The 21391-nt window shown below is 37.8% G+C and overlaps 1 protein-coding gene across 1 annotated transcript in view; it reads right to left on the reverse strand.

Moving 5' to 3' along the window:
* Positions 1-1771: 1771 nt before the first annotated feature.
* Positions 1772-21391, reverse strand: part of PAK3 (p21 (RAC1) activated kinase 3) — a 258885-nt gene continuing 239265 nt past the window's right edge. The window contains exons 20-21 of the mRNA XM_087829418.1: positions 11820-11957; positions 1772-8344 (exon numbers count right to left, since the gene is read on the reverse strand). Coding sequence (XP_087685544.1) covers positions 8255-8344; positions 11820-11957 — 228 coding nt within the window. The 3' untranslated portion in view covers positions 1772-8254. The remainder of the gene's footprint in view (positions 8345-11819; positions 11958-21391) is intronic.

Genomic DNA, 21391 nt, shown 5'->3' on the forward strand with positions numbered 1-21391 from the left:
GGCCTTGAAGGGGCTGGGATATGTACAGGTTGACCTGACAAGCCCAAGGAAGGGAGAGAGAGAAATGAAGACCAAGCTTGATCCCTGATTCAGTGATGTGTCAGAAATGGAAAAAGCAACACCAAAATGGGCCCAAAGATTTAGCAGAATGGGTTGATTTCATGGGAAAGGTTTCTGCTGTCAGGTACAGAAAAGAAAACCAGTAAAAAGTAATTGGCTATGAAACTGCAAGTGGATGAGTCACCCCAGTGCCCTACCCAAAGGCTACTAGAAACAGGGAGTGGTATAAATGCTGAAGACATAGATAAGGAGAGCGACAAGCACAGTACCAACAGGACAGTGGTTTTGTTATAGGATTAATGGAAGGCAATGGTAGCAGAGGTACTTCACACCAGTATGTGAAAAAGCCACCAGAAGCCCCAAGTGTCTGGGGGCCAGGGCCCCATGGGATGTGGAGAACAACCATAATTTGTGGGGCACTTCAAGGATTGTCCCCTTCCCACTTCAGCAGGTGAAAGACTTAGATGAGGTTAGAGTTCCAGAAATTGAGTTAGTAGGGCTGAACTGTGGAGTAATACATTTATCATTTTCTGGGACTCTGTTTCTTCAAGTTGTTGTGGCAAAGGAAAATGCCTTTTAAATTTTATTTTTTGATAAAATATATTAGTATTTTGCTAACACATAAAAAGTATTCTTACTTCACTTAATAGATAAAAAAAAATAGTTGGAGGAAACCTTCTAATCAAGGATGGAAGGATATCACTTTGATAGTAAGAGTGGCAACTAAGTAATTTATGCACATGGGCCCTAAAGAACCTGCCTAAAGACTAAGTGCTGGATTCTCATTCCCTTACCTCTTCATATTTACAGAAAATGCCTCTTTTGTGTGGAGAGATTCAGTGAGAGAAATAAGCTTGCATGTAAACAGTGAATTAGGAACCAAGCAGATAGCAGTTGGTAAGATATTTAATCCATTCATAGGGATTATAGTACTACTGTGTATCCACTTACAAAAAGATATCAAATTATATACACTGCTCCAGAGGAGCACTATACCCACTCTACAGGTAATATTGGTGGAATCAAGCTCCAGTTTACTAAGTCTCTCTTGTTTTTGTCTGGAGTATTGAGAACTCAGAGTTTCTGACAAAACTGACTCCAATAGGTGCATCTAACAGCTCTGAATAAGCTTTACTGTCATTTAGTCACATTTGAACATGGTTTTTAAAAGAAAAGTAATCTTTATAAGAAATGTCCACAGTGCCTTATATATAGCAGGATCTCTCTCTCTATATATATATTTTAATGAATGAATGAATGAATGAATGAATGAACGTTCTCAGTAATGTGAGTTTGGAATCTTCCCACTGACTTGTGGAGCTTGATACTAGATATAAGATAAAAACTAAACATTATGCAGATGGCTTTACATGTTCAGAGTTTTTCAAGCAGAAAAATGAATGAAAATATATATTTATTACATATAATTTCCTTTGGCAGTTTTCCTTCACCTATCTCTTGGATCTGCCAGACTTTTGCCCTGCATTGAGTATACACATTCGCCTGAGTTATTCTATGTGAGAACCAGATGGAGATTCTGTGTCTGCGTTATTTAGTGGCAGACTCTACAGGACATTTCCTATATTGCTCACAAGGTTGAGCATTTCCCTGCTTTGATACTTGTGAGTGCTGCACTTCAACCTGTGAAGTAGGTAAAATGGCTAATGCCAAAAAGGTGGGAGGAAAAGTGACAGAAGAGAGGCATACCAGCTTGTTGATGTTTGTCATTTTTATTTTCAATACTTTAGGTCCAAGTTTCAAACTGCAATATTTTTACACTCAAGACACAGTCATGCACAATCCATATTTCAATTTTCTATTGCTTCAACCACAATTTAAAATAACAATATTAAAAACAAGTTCTTAAAAATATCAAATGCTGAGGTCAGAAGGATGGAAACATTACATCAGCAGATCTACAAAAGAAATAACTTACTTAAAAATCAAACAAACAAAAAGACCATAAATACTTTTAATCCAAAGTTACAGAAGAATTTCACTACACATGGGTTTACAGATAACATTTTAACAAAAGTAATGCCCAGCCAAATGAGATACAATTCTGATAAACAATGAATATGTAGAAAATGTAGATCCTCCTCAACTTGCTTTGTCTGGATATTATGAGAATATTCCCAGTAGACATCAGTACTCTGTGATCTGGCTCCTCCTTGCTGATGTACTGAGATTTAAAACTCAACCCACTAATGGTTATGGGATTCTGTGAACGATCTTATCACTAATGAATATAGTATATGTGTTCCATAAAGCACACCACACACAAGCACACACATTGAAATTGAATTTTCCACTCAGAGCTGGTTGGCACTCTACTGTAGGCAGGGGATTGGGACCATCCACTAACTTCCAGTTTACCCTCTTTCCAGCAGGATGCTCATATAACTGGACAATCATTGTGGGAGTTGTAATCAGAAATGCTATCTTTGGTTCACAACAAGTGGATTTATCAACATTCCTTAATGTTAATAGCATGTAATTACTTTTTTATTTCTTTTTTTGCAACCTGCAAGTGTGTAGTTTCACTCTTAGTAGTACTCCCAACCATAAAATTACATGGGTTTTGCCATCTTGTGCCATTTATGAAGTAAATTCTATGAAGTCCAGCACTGCTTCATAGGAAAGAAGAGGCTCAAGTATAGATCTATTCTAGCAAGTGTGACAGTGTATTTTTGTTCTAGTAGCAAATACTGGCCATGGCTTAATGAAAACCAGACTTTACATACAGAGTGTATGTAAAACGAAAACTGGGAACACTCAACAGGAAAAAGGACATTAAAACTAAAACAGAACAAAACAACTGTGAAGGAACTGGAAGGCCGCCACAAGTTTTATCAACATTGTCTAGTAATATTAACTTCACTTACTTGAGTTTTTTTCATCATCTTTCACAGTGCTATTATTTAACTGCCACATAAGAGACCCAGGCTTAAGTAAGTAATATTTGCCATCACTTTAAGCAGGTTGAATTTGCAAGGCAATCTATAATATCACAGAATGTTAGAAATTTTTGAAAGACCTTGGAGATCATCTAGTTCAATACTCTTATTTTACAGATAAAGAAATAGCCACAAAAATGTTAAGTGACTTCTCCAAGGTCACACATTAAATTAGTAATGCAACCTATATTAGAATCCAGGTCTCCTTACTTCTAGACTAACATTCCTTCCATCACATCTGACATTCTCTATAATTGCTGCTGATTTCTTCTTAGGTACTAAATCAGGTCAACATCATATCTGCCTTACTGTTGGTATTGTGGGATAGCAGTCACCTGATGGCAGCTTCCAAAAGAGACTCTGATGGCACTAACCAGCTTCTTATAAGTTTATGTTGTAAGCTTGACTATATTTCATGGAAGTAAATATTACTTGTATTCTAGTATACTTGTCCACATAAGTGTGCACGTGGAGGTTCCCGCATTTGCAGATGCAGTTAGATATTGTTTAATATTAAACAGACATTCCCAATGCATTAGGAGTTGAGTTATATTCATTTAGTTACTAAAGAAATGTGAGATCAGAAAAGGAGAGAAAAATTAAAGCTAACAAACTAAACAATTATATCATAAACAAATCTCTTAGGAAAAAATTCTCTCTTAAGAAAAATACTTCCATGGCCTCATTTATTTCCTTCCTAATCCACATGCAAATATATGTTCATAACTGTGTGTTATGTTCACTCAAAATCCAAGGCCTATTAGACTGTCAATTTAAAAATGCTGAAATGCAGTCCTCTTGCTCAGAGACTAGGAGAAGCTTGCATCACTGGCCATGCCTTTATTTAACTGAATAGTAACTAGAAGTAGCTCAGAAAATGACCATGAGATTCAACTGAGGATGGCAGGGTTTAGACTTCCGTAAGTATTTTTATGTTGAGAATAGTCAATGAAAAGCCTGTGGATTCTCTAGGTACAGGGTCTGCACTTGGTGAAAGTGAGTAGCACCTGAGGCCACTACCTCATTATAAAAGTCATCACCTAAAATTTCTTTGGTGAGTTACAAGGAAATTCCCCTCTTTTGGTAGATAGTCTCCCTTTTCTCTTTAACAATGTCAACTATTGCATATAACCTATAATCAGGCAGTACAGAAAGTACATGGAGGCCATCTCAAGCTAAAGCTAACAGAACTGTGACTGAATGGCAACAGACAAAGGCAGTTCTAAACATTTGTCTTAATGCTTTCATAGTCAGCTTTTAATTGCAAGTTATAATAACTTCCATAGAAATCAAGGAGAATTGCCTACTGGTCATTAAAAGAAGAATCTTACCTGAATGATATAATATCCTGTCAGACAAGGAAATGATGGGACTTGGAAATTTTATCCTTCTATTCTTCCAAAATTCAACCTGAAACTCTTCTAAAGTGATCCAGAAGTGTGATACCTAAAACGCATATTATCAAGGGGGACTAATCAAATGTCACCTGTCCAATTAAAGCAACCAAAACAGAAAACTTGATGTCATTCCAAAGTGGAGGACAGTCTGTTTTAAAGCAAAAAGATGTGTTTGTAATTCTAATAGTAAATTATCCCTAGCTTTAACTTATAGATAATAGTCCCCTAAGAAAGCATGTGGCCATACACGACCATGTGCCAACCTCAGCACCCAAGGAACTATAAAGCCTATGGAATAATTGTAACTAGCAGATATTTGTGCCCTGCATGCTCTGGGCTCTGGCTAGAAGGCATCTCTTTCTGGCATATTTTATATTTTTCTATTGTCCCCTTTTTGATGTTTATTATAAAGCAATATTATAACAATACCAAAGAAAATTTTTAAAGAAAAAATAATTCTGCATAATCCCACCACCCTAATTATCTGTGTTCCCAGTCTTTGTCCATATGCACACTTATTTTTACATAGTTGTAATTCCTGTTTATGTTATTTGAAAGTGATTTATAGATTCTCTCTGAGAACTGGCAGCCTTATTAGAAATAAACAACCCATTGAGCAATGGAATATAATTATTTACATGGTTTTTGAGCTGAGAAATATTCTTTATAGACAAACTTCTCAAACTATCAAAACATTTATACAGACAACAGGAAGCAATTTCATATTTCTTTTTCTTTTAGCAATGGAATGTGCTTCACAGGGGTAGGATAGATGTGGGGATCATGTGGTTAAACTCCAATGATGGGTGCAATTCACAAGCTTCAAAGAAATATGAATAACACAGTTAAAGAATAAATACTTGAGTTAAATCTTCTTATATGACTTGGCCATCCAGTAGCCAAAAAGCAACATGGACACACAAATATTTACAATGATACATAGACGAGATCATCAAGAACGAAGTCATTACCCAACATGGTGACTGATTTGAGGAGATTGTGTCATCCAAAAATCCTCATGGGATTATGACAACGCACCGGATCCTTGTTACAACATTAATGCTTCTTTCTTTCTTAAATAAATAATCTCTACTGTGCTTCTCACCCTTCCCTGACTTTCCCACTGCCCTATCCCAATCTCAGGACATTTTGGAATCAACATTTGACGATGTGCCCTCATTATCTCAGGGTACACTAGCAACTTTAAAGATCTGGATAGACACACCTGTGTCAAGATGAGCTTTTAAAAACTCCAGGGAAAGGGAATAAACTATTAACCATCTGGAATTCAAATTGTTCAAGTGTACCAAATGTGAATTCTTCAGCATCATTTTGGAAGGAGAAACAGTTTCTCTCTAATACGTATTGGAAAATACATAACTCTCCACAGAGGGAAGGGACTTCAGAAACTTTTTATTTTAAAACTGACATAGATACAAATTTGTAAGAGTAAAGTCTACTGGGATATATTATAAAATCTTGGTACAGTGAGATGTGATAAAGAAGGACCTGGCTCCTCATAGTTAATATGCTGAATTGAAGGCATAAAAGAGCAGCCATTTCTCTGCTCTGAAGTAGTGATCTGAAGGATCACTACTCCAGGTCTCCCCTCACCAAAAAAAGGCCTTTATGACATAAAAGGGATGCTATTTAACAACTAGGACTTCCCAACCAGGTTTGGGGCTCTCTCCATTGGCAGAGCATAGTTATCAACGTACTGAATTCTATTTGCATCCAAGGTATTATTTCATTGAATTCCCTGGCACTATGAATGAAAAAAAAAATACTTAATTTTAAGCAAAATAAAAAAATGAACCCCCCTTTCTCTCATTAAGACTGTGTGGCATTAAAATATTCAGGCCCAGCCACATTTTTGCAAAGTATAGTGTGGTACGCTTCAAATCAATATTTCCATTTGATTTTCTTTTCACATTTGTTGTTTTATCCCACTGTGGACATTTCTGGGGTGGGAGGTTTAAGCCCCTCTCAAATTTTATAGTCAAAGAAAACAATAGGAAAATAGGAAATGCACCAATGATGTCATCTCCTAAACATAAACATGTACTATATGGTTAGCAGAAACTCTCTAATGAAAGTGCTTTCATTTTAAGGAATAAATAGATGTTAGATGGATGGATGCACCTTGGCAGAGAAGGAGAGAGGTCCAAGGCATTGATCTCTTTCCTCCTCTTGCTTAATGTGGATATTCTTGATATGCTACTAATCAAGAAGCCTTCTAAAACACAAATTGTTAGCTTTTCAAAGGCTTAGAGAAACAACTTTGCAGAATTTATAAAATTTGACAATTCATTCAAAAGAGAAGCATATCCTTTTCTATGCAGACATCCTCCAGATATTTTTCTACTCTCAGAAGATTCAGGAAGTGCTGTTAATTTTTTAATAAATAGATACATGGTGAAATAATAGTCAAATTTTCATATTTTCTCCAAGCCACAAAAGGAATTCAGTTGGACTTATATTTCTTGGGATATATGATTGTGCACTCTAATTATTTTCACTGGAGAACTTTTAGATCTTTATGAACATATTTCTGAAATTCAAAAGCCCAAAAGACTAAGTAGGAATACACATATCCTGGAACAGAAACTGGTGGTATATAAAGAAAATGGGAACAAGTACTTATAGTCAAATGTTGATTGGGATATAGTTTTCACTGACCTCTCATTTCTTATAGAGTTGAATGCTCACAAAAATATATTTGTTCTCCAGATCATTTTTTAAATTTTAAGATGTTATAACTTGTCAAAATAAATAATTTTTTATCATAAGCAAATGTTGGCTAATGGGTTTGTTTTCCCCTGATGTATCTATTTTAGAGTGCATATGTTTCACAAGCACAAGAAAGGATTAAATTAGGTAATTTTTTATCTTTGTTTAACTTACTGTCCAAAAAGGATTTCAGTACTTCGCACTTACCTTATTTTCCTTTTGGTTTAAGTATGGTTTCTCCTATGAGGACCTGGACTCACTCATCAGGAGTGCCACAGTTTTGATATGTCTTTTTCCAGGTATCATGAAATTGAACAAGGTGATTTATATAAATGATAAATCAACTACCTCTTAAGCATCATCATGAAAATGTGACAGGATTTCACCATTAGAGCTTTATTTAGATATAGAGTTTTTAAAGCCTTTCCTGAACACAGATTCCTCCTTGCTTTTGGAAAGTATCTTAAGAAACGTTTTCCAATGCAAGTGCAGAAAAACAGGTACACAAACCAAGCCACCACTATAGAAGAAGAATAAAAAATTGCAACTCTATTTGGGCATGGACTTCCACATGTTCACACGGTACTTGCTCTTTTTTTTGTTTGTTTGTTTTTTTGTTTTGTTTTTGTTTTTTTGCTTTCTTTTTAAAAAAACATTTTGACATCTTTTTTCTGGACATCTAATGACAATGCAAGTGAAAAACATTACATTGGGTAAGGAGTTTTGAAGGAGGTTCGAATGCAAGAGGGACTACTCTCTAACTTAAAAACAAACACAACACTATGAAGAGGGAATGTGCACCTTTGAGAAACCTTTTTCTTCAAAGTGAATGCACAAAATGAGGGGATTCACCACTGGCTCTTTCGCTTCACGGTGGAAGTGACCACTTTATGGCCACTTCGACATTGCTGCCCTATTCGGACTGCAATTCAGGCTTACAAATAAATTACATAATCTGAAGGAGTAGGAAAAAGGCTTATAAGAAGTTTCTATTCATTGTAAAGTTAAAGAACCCCCACTCCATTTGACTGTCTTTCTTCCATCTTTCCTGCAGAAGTTTTATTTCAGTCTTACTCATGAGGGAGATGGTGTGGGGTAAGGCTTGCAGTCCTAGCGGCTGCTGTTCTTAATTGCTTCCTTTGCAGCGATAATCAGAGGAGTCAGGCTGGAGAGAGGCTTGGCTAATTTTAAAAATGGATGCTGCAAAAGAAAAAAAAAGAATTACTGGAATTCTTTTTTCCAACAAGTATATTACTTTACATTTTCAAGCAGCCATTTTCTCATTAAAATATATTTTGAGTACCCAATTAAAGATTATTTTATTAAAATAGTGCCAGCTTTTATCCTTCAGATGTTTTTGTCCTTCAGTGTTATGAAATCCTCTGGAAGCTACTGGCAGAGCTAGAAACTCAGAGTTGGGGTCTTGTAAAATGTCAATCTGTGTATGTAACAGTCTGACTTTCTGAATTTCTTAAACTGATTTTATCAGGAGCAGTTTGCAAAAAAGTCTTTGACCTTGACCCTGAAACCAATGGCTTTTTAACTGCTAACCCAATAACTGTGCCTCCATCATTCCTCTTTTAGCCCCTTTGCAGTACTTAATACAAGTTAATATCTCTTCCTTCTTTGAAATGGTTTCCTCTTTGGGGCCTGTGACATTCTACTACCTTGGTTCTCTTCCACAAGCACGCTCACTGACTACTCCCACCCCATCTTTTTCCCTGGTTTCACCTCCTCTGCCCCCCCCCCCACATACTAGAACTTAGCTTTTATCTTCTTTTTCTAATTTAATTCCCTTGAGAGCTCATTCCCTTTCATGTTTTCAGTCTCTCACCAGCTTTATGGGGATAACTCCCAAATCTGTATTGTGTGACCTAATCGCTTCCCTTAATTTTGGTCTTATTTCTCCATTTGCCTGCTGGATATTTCCTTTTAAATGTCCTTCTGTCACCTTGAACTCAATATTTTAAACCATATGTTAAAAATTTCCACTCTTGTGTGCTGTAAACCACAGGGGCTTTGGAATCAGAGCACCTAAATTTAATCTTCTCCTCTGTTTATTACAATGGTTAAGTTAGGTAAGGTAAATGACAGTTCTTTATAAACTGCATAGAAGCAAAGACATGTTGTCATTGTATTATCCTCTATCGCTTTTGCTTTTACTGAGTGCTACCAGTGGTTTTATATTCTGAAGTCACTTTTATCTTCCTTTGTCTTACGTTCTACATGAAATCAGCTACCAAGTATTTCCTTCTCAATGCTTCTTACAATGATCTCTTGCCTTCCCTAGTTCAGGCTTAATCAACTTTAATTCTGAACTATAACAATAATTCCCTTGATCTTCTTCCATCCACTTTTTCCCGGTGATAATTCTTATTTCACACTACCAGATTAATCTTCCTAAACAAAGCTTTCATCATGTGACTCCCTCAGATATCTGCCTATAGCCCCAACTCTTTAGCCTGGTGTTCAAGACCCTCTAAGCTCTACGATCCTAGCTCCTGCAACTGCCTACTTGAATGCTTCAGCTATACTTTCTATTTTCTGTTCCCTTAAGCCTTGCCCACATACCTTTGGTCACATGGTAGTTCTGCCATCTGTAATTCCTGCCCCCCTTTTCTTCAACCTATCTAAAACTGATTTGTCCTTCAAAGCTTAGCAGAACTCCTTCCTGTTTGCAGACATTTTCTGATCACCTACAGAATCATGGCATTTACTGTTTGAACAGTCACTTGGTTTGAATGAGTCTCTAAACAACCTTTCATTATTTTTTTATGTACTCAAGGAGATTGTGAACTTCTGGAGAAGAGGAATCACACCTTTATGAGGTTTATATCACTCACCGCACTTAAGTCTTGCAAATAGGAGTTTCTCAATAAATATTAATTAATGGACAGAGAACTGGCTTAGGCCATACAGAAAGTCACACAAATACTTAATACCTGTGTATTTTCTCAAGCCTTACAGTGGTGTGAATGTCATGCAATTCTTTCCTTTCTAACTTCTAAACTGAGCATTGGTAGGCTAAAGTAAGAGAATGAAGTGTGGACTTAAGGCGATATACAGGTTATTGCTATATATATAAAATGAAGAGATGAAACGAAAAACTATTTAATTTAGACTCAATATAGTTTTGTGTCAGCTATTTGACTGGTTCAGATAAAAGTACTATTAGGGAATGAACTAACCAGATAATTGATTCAAGTATCTATGTAACTGTATAGCTATATTAAGAAAACCAATACCTTCATTTATCCTTGGGACATGTATCAGGATGTGTATGTGGGGTGGTAGGAGGAGTGAAAAGATGTGGAAGTGAAGCACTCAAAAGTTCAGGTTTTTCCTCTGTAATTTGAGATGGGATTAACTAGAGGATTACTAAAGAGCCATTCCAGATTTGACATTTTAGGGTGTTAGGAGAGCCAGTGAAATGCTCACAGGTAGCAAAAAAAAGAGAAGGTGTAGCTTCTTTAATGCCTCCAAGTCGGTTTATCCCTGGTGTAATTTGGGTTGGCATGGGATATTTTTTGCCTGTCTCAAGAAGGAGTTATATATATATAACTTTTTTGTTTGTTTTTTTGCCTAGAACTGACTGAATCTATGGTCGTGCCTTTTGTTTAAATTAATTATGTCACAGAGAGAACAATCAGTCACTGTTCTTGAATGTTATATAGCTTGATACATTTTCCTGAGGAACAGTCCCCAGCAGTGAAGTTACATGTGTAATCCTGGGCAAGTGTTGCTTTATCAATATAAGTACAGGCATACCTTGTTTTATTGCACTTCACTTTATTGCGTTCCTCTCTTTTTTTTTTTTTTTCAAATTGAAAGCAAGACTCCTCACCAACAAAAAGGTTATGACTCACTTTATTGCTATATGGGCTTTATTATGGTGGTCTAGAATCAAACTTGCAATATCTCTGAGCTATTCCTGTTCATCTTTTGTTCTAAATTGGCTTGTGTGTTTGTGTGGTGGAAAGTCAGACAACCCGGAGCTCAAATCCCAGTTTACTACTCAATAGCTATGTGAGCCTCAATTTTTACATCTGTAACATGGGATAAAAACACCTGTCTTATAGAGTTGTTATAAGAATTAAATGAGGTGTGTGTAAATAATCTGGTACATCATTGATATTAATTATCATTGTATATAGTAATCCCTGAGAGCCATGAAAAGGACAAATGCTTACAGAGGCACTCACCACTGGATATTACTCACCCAGGCAAGCAGGTGCCTGCCATTTGGCATCACAAGCAAAGGGGCCTTGAGTAGTAAAGCTTTAAAGTAGCAAATGCCATGGAAATAATTGCATAATTATGTAGAGAATTACCTCCAGCCAAGAGCACCTGCATACAACATCCAGGGGCACAAGCAAAGTTTAGAACAAAACAGCTACACCAGAGGTTCACATTTTTTTCCCCTTGCAAAATAAGACTCCAGGAAGAACAAAAGAGATTTATATATTAAACTGCCAGCTTCTCAAGAAGAAAGGCAACATATCAATCAATCATGTATCAAATGTATGTCTATACTTATGTGCCTCTGGTCTAAAATCACATGGTTATAGCTTAACTCTCACTAGACATCTCTTGACAGAGCTCTCTTGCTGTCACACATTGAAGTTAAAAAAGCTCAATATAATGACTCTTTGTAATTGTCCTATTTTATTTTCACCTGCAAAAGCTCCTTGGCAGATCCTCGCCTATCCACATCCATCTCAAGACAGCGATTTAAAAAATCACGGAATACAGCCGATAGTCTTTCAGGATTCTGAAGCTCTGGGGTTCCATTAGTAGCTATCAGATATAATGCCTATAGAAAAAATTAGAGAAATCTATTCAGCACATACATATTAGGATTATGAGTTGGCATAGAAGGTACAAATCCAGTTTCTTCTTGTTTATACAGTGGGTCTTAAAAATTCCAGTATACAGAATGACATTGACATATATTTCAAAGTTTTTATAACATTTAGAAATTATTACTCTTGGAAGTAACTGAGGTGACAGTGAGATGCCCATCCCTCAAAATTTGGAAATAAGGTTATAAAGTTGTCCTTGAGAGTTAAACCAGTAAAAATCCATAAACTGTAATGAATGTGTGATGAACCACCTAGGAAATTAAACAAAGAGTTGCCTGTGAATCTGTGACTTTAAAGAGTTGGGAAACACATACACATCCAATCATGCTGACCTGAGTATGTATAACCTCTGGAAGGCACCATTGCAAAGGTGATTATACATTTTTAAGTGTTTATCTTGTTCAAAGAATATTTGTGAGCAGTCCAGGGATGAACAGATCCATTATAGAATTAGAGAAGTATAAGAAAAAAAGCCAAAAAAACAGAAGATGGCAATGCCTGGATGAAAGGTAACCTGTAAGGCCTAAAAACTCAAGTACTTTTGTACTATGGCAAATGTATCCGTATATATTTTAATTAGATTTCCCATGAAGATATATCTATGAAAAAAATTGACATTAGTAGTCCTGGAACCAGACAGTTATGTATCATATTGTAAAATAATAAGTTGCTAATATATTGCTGAAATCACTGTTGTGTAAGGCAATCAGTGAGAGATGCCTGTCTACTCATGGTGAGTTGACAAAACCAAAGGCCCTGGTCTTCAAGGCAGAGAATTGGACCCAAGACCATGATTAATTCACAAAGCCCATCATTCAAAGGCTCTTGACAGCCAAAAAAGCTGCCCAGTCCTCATGACTCTTCTAAGCAAATAATTCTAGAACATTAAATATGCATCAGGTATTATATTAGACATAGGGGATCCAAAGATGAGTAGACAATGTTTTACATTCAAAGATCACACAATTTAGTGAGGAAGAGAGACATAGAGTTCATACAGTGAGACAAGATCTAATCAAGGAACATAACAAGTGTTACCTAAACACAACGATAAAGCAATTTACACCAGAGCTCAGAGAAAGCTTCACATAGGAAGTTGGCATCTGAATAGCATCTTGCAGGGCTATCCTGCATATACAACCAATCCCTTAACTATTATGAAGACATGCTCCCGCCTGAACTTGCTTGGGCTTTGCAGCAAATTATCAACCCCCCTTCCCTTTTCCCTACCATGGCTCCTAATAGTTTTATTAACAGCAGCACCTGCTGCCTCCCACAACTACATCAAAATTACAACTAAAATACAGAACAACCATCATTTAGAACATCCTGAAATCTAGCTGAACAGAAGTCCTACAACAAGAGAACAGAAGAAGCACATCAAGATCGGTAGGGAGGGGCAGAGACACAGGTGGAATCCCGGAGACCGGCCAGTCCCACACTCAGGTGCTGTGGTTTAAAACCGGGAAGGATATCTTGGCGGTGGAGGTTTCCCAGAGGAGCGAGAGGTCCCAGCCCCAAATCAGGCCCCACAGACCAGGGTTCTGGTGCTGGGAAGAGACATCCCTACAACTTCGGGCTGTACAAAACCAGCTGAGATTGTGGCTGAGTGACACAGAGGCTGCAGGAGTCCCAGGCAGTTCCTCTTAAAGGGGGGGAGGGCCCATGGACTTACTGTGATGCACTCCCTCTGAGCTCCAGCACTGGGCAGCAGCTTGAAAGGAAATTGGGACATTTGGGGAGGAACTAACATGCCTGAAGTCGGGAGAGAGCTGGTGGGGCAGCTTTCTCCAAGACGGAAGAGCTGGCAGAGGCTACTGCTCCTTTGACGATCCCTCCCCCACAGATCACGCAGGCAGGTGCCAAATCTGAATCTCCAGCAACCTGACTCACACCTTTCACCTCACCCTGGTGATTCCTGGAGACCTCACCTACTCTACTTGCAAGCTCATCCAAGCCATTTCCAATGGCTTTTCTATGCAAGTGGCCTCTCAAGCCTCATGCTTAGGACTTTCCTAAAATCTCTCAAACAAGCAGCAGCTTGCCTGATATGGCTCAATAAATGGCCCCAGGCCTGGCACTAATGGCAGCCTACATTGGTTCATAGCTTGGCCTCTCTGGCACACCACCAAGCCCAGCACAAGTAGCAGCCAACTACAGTTTGCTGTGTAGCTCAGGGTGGGTGGCCCTGGGCAAGGCACTGGCAGAGGCTGACTTTGTACCTCCCTGGAGGCCCCAGAGTCAGTACACCTGGTGGTCAGACTCGACCACACTGGATTACAACCCTACCACATCCACAAGTGACACACTCAAGGGGCACACTTGGTGAACAACAAAGCCCCGCTAAAGTAAATCCTGCTCCATAGGGGTGTCTCCAGCACAGCAGCTCTTTGGCTGTAGTTGCAGCTGGCCCTCACAGCTGCTTGGCCAAGGGGTCAATTCCTCCCAGTGACGCCAACAGCAACCAAGGTTCAGCTGCAACAGGACAGTGCACACAGCACACACAGGGGAGCACCTAGAAGGCCCAGCTCAGGTGACTGGGAAGGCTGAGACACTGGACCCTAGAGGACACATACTACCCAAAGCCACTCTACCAATTCCAGGACATATAGCAGCTCTACCTAATACATAGAAAGAAACACTTGGAAGCAGCCAAAATGCGAAGGCAAAGAAACATGTCACAAAGGAAAGAACAAAAGAAATCTCTAGAAAAAAACCTAAATGAAGTAAAGCCAAGCAAGCTACTAGATACAGAGTTCAAAACAATGGTTATAAGGATGTTCAAGGATCTTACTAAGACTATTAAGAAAACTAGTGAGATCATCAATGACATAATAAAGTACCAGTCAGAAAAGAAGGCTACTCGAACTGAAATGAAGAATAATTTACAGGGAATCAACAGTAGAATAGAGGATGCTGAGAATCAAATCAGCAATTTGGAATATGAGGAAGCAAAAAACACCCAGCCAGAAGAGAAAAAAAAAATCCAGAAATAGAAAGATAGTATAAGGAGTCTCTGGGACAACTTCAAGTGGCCCAACATTTGCATTATGGTGTTCCAGAAGGAGAAGAAAGAGAGCAAGAAATTGAAGACCTATTTCAAAAAGTAATGATAGGAAACTTCCCCTACCTGGTGAAAGAAATAGGCTTACAAGTCCAGGAAGCACAGAGGGTCCCAAACAAGAGGAACCCAAAGAGGCCCACACCAAGACACATCATAACTAAAGTACCAAAGGTTAAAAACAAAGAAAGAATCTTAAAAGCAGCAAGAGAAAAGCAGTTAGTTATCTACAAGGGAGCACCATACAACTGCCAGCTGATTTCTCAACAGACACTTTGCAGGCCAGAAGGGAGTGGCAAGAAATAGTCAAAGTGATGAAAAGCAAGAACCTACAACAAAGATTACTCTACCCAGCAAAGCTATCATTTAGAATTGAAGGTCAGATAAAGAGCTTCACAGATAAGAAAAAGCTAAAGGAATTCACCACCACCAAATCAGCATTACTTGAAATGTTGAAGGGTCTTCTTTAAGAAAAAGCTAATAAACAAAAGGATCTGACAAACTAAATAGATCCAGAGACACTGAAGCATGCAACAGAGGGTTTTATCTCAGAGGCAAGAAGGAAGGGGAGTGGGGGTGGGAAGAGACAGTAATGGGGTTATGGCCTGGGGAAGGGGTGGGAGCGAGGTGGAAGGGGTCAATGGGGGGGAGGGATAGGACCTGTAATACTTTCAACAGTGAAGATAAATTTTTTAAAAAAGTATTTTTATCAAAGTCCTTTCCCAGGCCAGTTTTCAACAGCTGGTGAGAACATCTCCCCTTCCTTCCAGAAACCTCCAGAGAAGTACTTTAGAAAGGGTTAAGAAGGGCTGTTTAATCCAGTAGCTGTCAACTTATAGCATGCACTAGAATCACCTAGAGGGCTTGTTAAAACCCAGATTCCTGGGTCAACCCATTGTAAATCAGATTCAGTAAATCCAGAGAGGGGTCCAAGAATTTTCATTCTAACAAGTTCCCTGTTGATGCTGAAGCTGCAGGTTCCAAGACCACACTCTGAGTACTGGTTTATTCCACTGAGCTAATTAAGCAATAGACTAAACTAGAGGTTCCCACAATCACCTGGAGAGATTTAAAAAATTCTCCATGCCCAGTTCTCAGCCCAGATCAGTTAACTAAAAATCTCTGGGGAGTAGGGGGTGGGGTGTAACCCAGGCATTGGTATTTTTTAAGCTCTCCAGGAAACTTCAATTTACAACCAACATTGAGAACCACTGGCCAAAGACTTGTGGCCCACTTTACTCTGCATCATAAGTACATCAAAGATGAAAGCCACAAAAATGAGAGCCACAAAATCCCACAGAGGGGGATTCTCTTGCAAAGTGATGAGTGAGAATTACAATGCCACATATTTCTATAGACTGAGACGAAACTATTGTTTTCTCTCTAGGACATTAAAAAAAAATCCACATGTAAATACACTCTCCTCCAAACAAACAACTTCTTTCACCTCACCCCTCCTATCTAATTTTAAATTCCTTCATTGATGAACAGCAAATGCAGGTGCCATGCCAAAATACAAGTCAGTGGCAAATCTAGTCTTGACTAAAAGGAAATAATATAGAAAAAGAATACATAAACTGCTTTTAGGAAATTATTGATTGGGCCAAAATCAAATGGTGCACATTCACAGAAGATAAATTAAGTTCAAACAGAGACTTTTTAGTTCTTGGATAATTAGTCCTTGAAGCACATGTCCTTACAAACTGTCTTATTTCAGCTGGCCACAATTCTGCCACACTCTCTGTCCTTCGCTTACTTGCTTCCTGCTCTGTAGCCAAGCCCAGTCCTAAATAAACACATCTCCTTTCCTTCTTTCCACTCTGTGCAGGTCACAGAGTGATGTGCATATTATACTGTTTCATTTTCTCACATTTTGTTTAGTATTCTTAGCTCAATACATTCTACTCCATATAACCTTGTTCCTTACATGTACACGTACATCTCTACCCAAGCCTTTCTTGCCTCTCTTCAATCCATGCTTAATTACCTCAGGAAATGCATGTCCGTCTTTCCATTCTATTTACGAAAAAAATAATAACCTTGATAATCGTTGTGAAGCCTGAATGGTGCTAGTGATAACAGTGCAGCCAAGGAGAAGAAAGTCCTTTAATTTGAAGGAGAATCAGAAATAATAAGGAACCAGTGCTATGAACCTCTGTAGCACCTCAAAGAGTACATATGTCCTCTTCTGAATTTCTATAAAAACAATGGCTGTGGCTTTTGTTGGGGGATGGGACTGATGGTGGTGGGGAGGGGGTCTTGGTTGAGAGCCTAGCAGATGACTCCTGCAGGTTGAATAGTGATGATCTGCTTATACACCCTCTTCCCCAATCTAGGTCTCAAATGCAAAGCTGCCTTTTACTCAACACTATATCATAAATATTGTTTGATGTTTTAAAAAATTCTTCAGAAATATTATTTTGAGGACTGCATAAGAGTTCAGCATGGGGATGTACTATAGTTAATATTGTTGGACTGATTAAAAAATGCATGTACCAAGAAAAAGGTTGAAAGTAAACACTAATGTTAACAGTGGTTCTCTCTGGGTGGTAGGATTATTGATGACAATTTTTAAAACATATTTTTCAATTTTCCAAATTTTCTACACAGCTGCTTTTATTATTTTATAAACTCTAAAACATTATTTAAAAATAAATTGAAAAGGCTGTGCTGTCCAATTTACACAAAAATCCTTATCTATTTCTCTCTGTCTTCCTAGGGTTACAACTGCTTTTCATCAAGTACTACCACTTAAAGGAAACAAAAAGCCAGATTATTTCTTTTTCAACTGTTGTTTTCCTTTTAATTGCAACAGTATTATTTTCAACTAATTTCCATTACAACAATCCACACTTTCAGTTATATTATGGGCTTCACTTGCCTTTGTGGACTGGCCTGGGAACCTACTCACTATACATAATGCTACTTCCATGGGAACATGCACTCTGAGTTTCAAATAATTAACTTAAAATGAACTTTTGGAACACCTCCTGTGTGTCAGCTGTAAAATGAAAATTGCTGCCCAAGGCCCTGTTAATGAGAGACAAATACAATTGTAGCCAACACAACAGTCATAGCAAGAAAAGGATTTTACTAGCAAAGTTAAGTTTTAGATGAAGAAAGATTGAGGAAAATGTATCTTTATCTGACTTAGTGAAAACTCAAGGAAAGTGAACTGGTTATTAAAGATTTTCTTTTTAGTTCGTTGCTTCTTAAGAAACCCAAAAATCACCCTTGAGTTCTCCTTCTTCATCCAGCAACCTTCCCCACCCCCACCCTTACTATAATCAGTCTACTAGCTTCTCTCAGGCTGTTCCACAGACTCCTGATTGGTTTTCTTTACTCAAGCTTTTATATTCTTCAGTCCATTCTCCTTAAAAATCTATCCCATCAGAGATCTCATCATGCCATCCATCTTTCTGCTTTGAAAAATTTTGGTGGCTCCCCATAGTCCATAGATGTGATTTTCAATTGTGCTCCCCCAAATTTCCCTTAAGGGCAGCTAAAAGGAAAAATAGGCAGAAGAGGGAGATAGGTATAGAGATTCTAGAACCCTGTACCCACACAACTCTACTTCAATCCTATAAATATTTCTTTTTTCTCTATTTATTTATGCTTCCAAATAAAGTTTCATTTGAGCCAAAGAATCACTACAGTCATTTGAAAACCACTGGTCCACAGGACATAGTAAAGATTCCTTAGCACGGCATATAAAGCCCTCCAAGATTTGGCACCTGCCCATGCTTCCTGCCCTTATCAGTTTTCTTCTCACCTTGGAGCCCTTCTTACACCCCATCCCCACATAAGTGCATATGTTGGCCAAGGCTATACACACCATTTGTTAATAATTCCCATAAAAGGAAATGTTCTTTCATATATGCCTAAAATTCTATCTTCATTTCCCTTAGGTGCCTGGTGAAATTCTACCTGTCTTTTAAGCTTTATTTCAAATGGTACTTCTTTTTTTATAGCCTTCTCATATGCCCATTTTTACACTTTATTGTGCATACTTGTTATGTCTTTATAGGTCTGCTGTCCTGGACTATGAAGGTGAGAATTGTGATTTGATCAACTCTGGATTTCATGGCAATGGACTCAAAATAGGTGTTTAATAAATAGGTGTTTTTGTTGCTGAATGAAATGTATAAATAAATTTAACTGAGCTTGGAATATAACAGATGATAGACAAAGTATTAAAGCTCAGAACCTAAAGTAAACTATTAAACATGCGAGAAAATACACAGAGAATGACAAAAGCAGCTTTTTGGTGTTGAACAGGCTTACTACTCATTTCTCAGTGTGGGAGACGGAAGAGAGCTCCTTGAGCAGTATATGCAAGGAGATGCCATTAAAAGGGAGGGGAGCTGGAAAAAGATGTCCAAAACATGATAATCTGCTTTGGGCAAATCCAGAGAGAAAGGAGAAGAACAAATGCTCTCTGGAACTTGGAACATAGTTCAGAAACTTAGTCTTCTCTGACTGATCTTTAACAGAGAAGGTGCTCTTGATTAATCTTCTGCTACATCATTGAACAAGTTCTGTTTAAATTCTAAGGTGAGGTAATATAGACCCTATGATGTATTGACCTTATTTACAATATTAGAAAGACAACCCTTGGCCCCCAAATGGTGACCTTCTTCATTGAGATATACCTAAAAGTTTGCAATGTTCTGGAATTCTTAATAATTCAAATATCTTACCAACATCACAGTTTTCACTGACCCCATTGTGCAACTAAATTTTGCTAAGTACTCAGAAAAAACTGCTTGACCCAATCAAAGGAATAATTCATTTTACCTTATTGGCAATTTTCTCAGTTAAAAAGAAATCAAAGCAGTCATCTTAAAAATTATTACATTTCTTCAAAATAATCCATATATATCCAATAAATATTCAATAAGACAGTTTTGCAACAGGACTAACCATTTAATTAAAAAGCTTCAGTTTGTGACTTCAGTTCATTAAGATTGTTTATAAAGTTTAGGTCATAACTTCAGGAAACTAACCAGGGGACGTACATGGAAGTGTGTTAGTAACCATGAGAGGCCCCAGCATTGATATAATGACTCACTTTATAAAGAGGATAGACTATGGTAAAAATATTTCCTTTTAAGTTGAATAATTGAGACTCAAAATATATTTTTCCCATGGATATTCTGTTATAAATGGTGAACAGGCTCCCAAGCTAGTTCATACAAATCTATTTAACATACAATGCAGTTTAACTATGACCAAGGGGGGAAGCTATTCATATACATTTCAATATCTATATAAATACTAAGTCCATGGGAAGTATTAATATCTAACATTTATTGAATTATTACTGTTAGCTCATTTAATAAATACAACTCTCTGTGGTAGACTCAATTATGATTTCCAATTGAGAAATGAAGAAACTGAGGCCTGTGTGGCTAATATAATAACTTGCTTAATATCACGAAACTAGCAATGAGGGATTTGATATTTGAATTTAGGGAATGTAAGTCTAGAGTCCATGCTCCTGACCACTACACAATACCACCTCTCACTAGTCCCAGTTTCTGAGGTAGGAACTTTCCTACCAGAGGCAGATAAGGGCTCTTCAAGAAATGAGGCACTCTGAGCATGAGCAACTCCACCTCTGCCTCTACAGAGGAAACAGGCTCTCTTGAGGTTGTTTACAACTTGTTTGGAAATAGGAAAAGGGGGGCAGGTACCCAGCTAGAGGGTTTTACACAGTTTTCACCAATGTCTATATATATGTTGGGAGTTTATAAGCAGCTTTTACTCTGGTTGGTAGCTACAACCTACTGCTATCCTGTTTTCTTTCTCATTTTAGAATTTTCAACTGCCTTTGAGTGTTTTATGAGAGAGATTTGGCAACTAGTGACTTTACACCTTAGTTTACTTATGACCTGGGATGTCAGAGGTTAAAGGCCAGAATATATGGCAGTCTCTGAAGTGTTTATGGATTTCATGAAAGGCCCTGACATTTCTTTCTTTCTAAGAAGAGAGTAAATGGGGCCAAATCTAAAAAAGCAGCTGTATAAAACTAATGTTGTATTCCATACTTTGACTTATTCAAGCCAACAGTCCAGTATGATAACTGAATAAACAATGTGGTCTAATTTAGCTTCCTACTTGACTGGCATAGTAGCTCTCATCTGTCACCAAATTATTGGGGAGGCTTTTTGTTGTCTTTGAAACCTTAAAATGTCATTTAAAATAACCTACTATAGATCTAGCCCCTTATAGGTTGATGGTAAAAGGTAATTAGGTACCACTGACTAATTAGGTGTTGGCCTAGCTTTAGAGTGCTCCTTTCAAGCACAAAGGACAGACCAT

Source organism: Miniopterus natalensis, chromosome X, assembly GCF_054644295.1.
Source record: "Miniopterus natalensis isolate mMinNat1 chromosome X, mMinNat1.hap1, whole genome shotgun sequence".
Taxonomy (NCBI): domain Eukaryota; kingdom Metazoa; phylum Chordata; class Mammalia; order Chiroptera; family Miniopteridae; genus Miniopterus; species Miniopterus natalensis.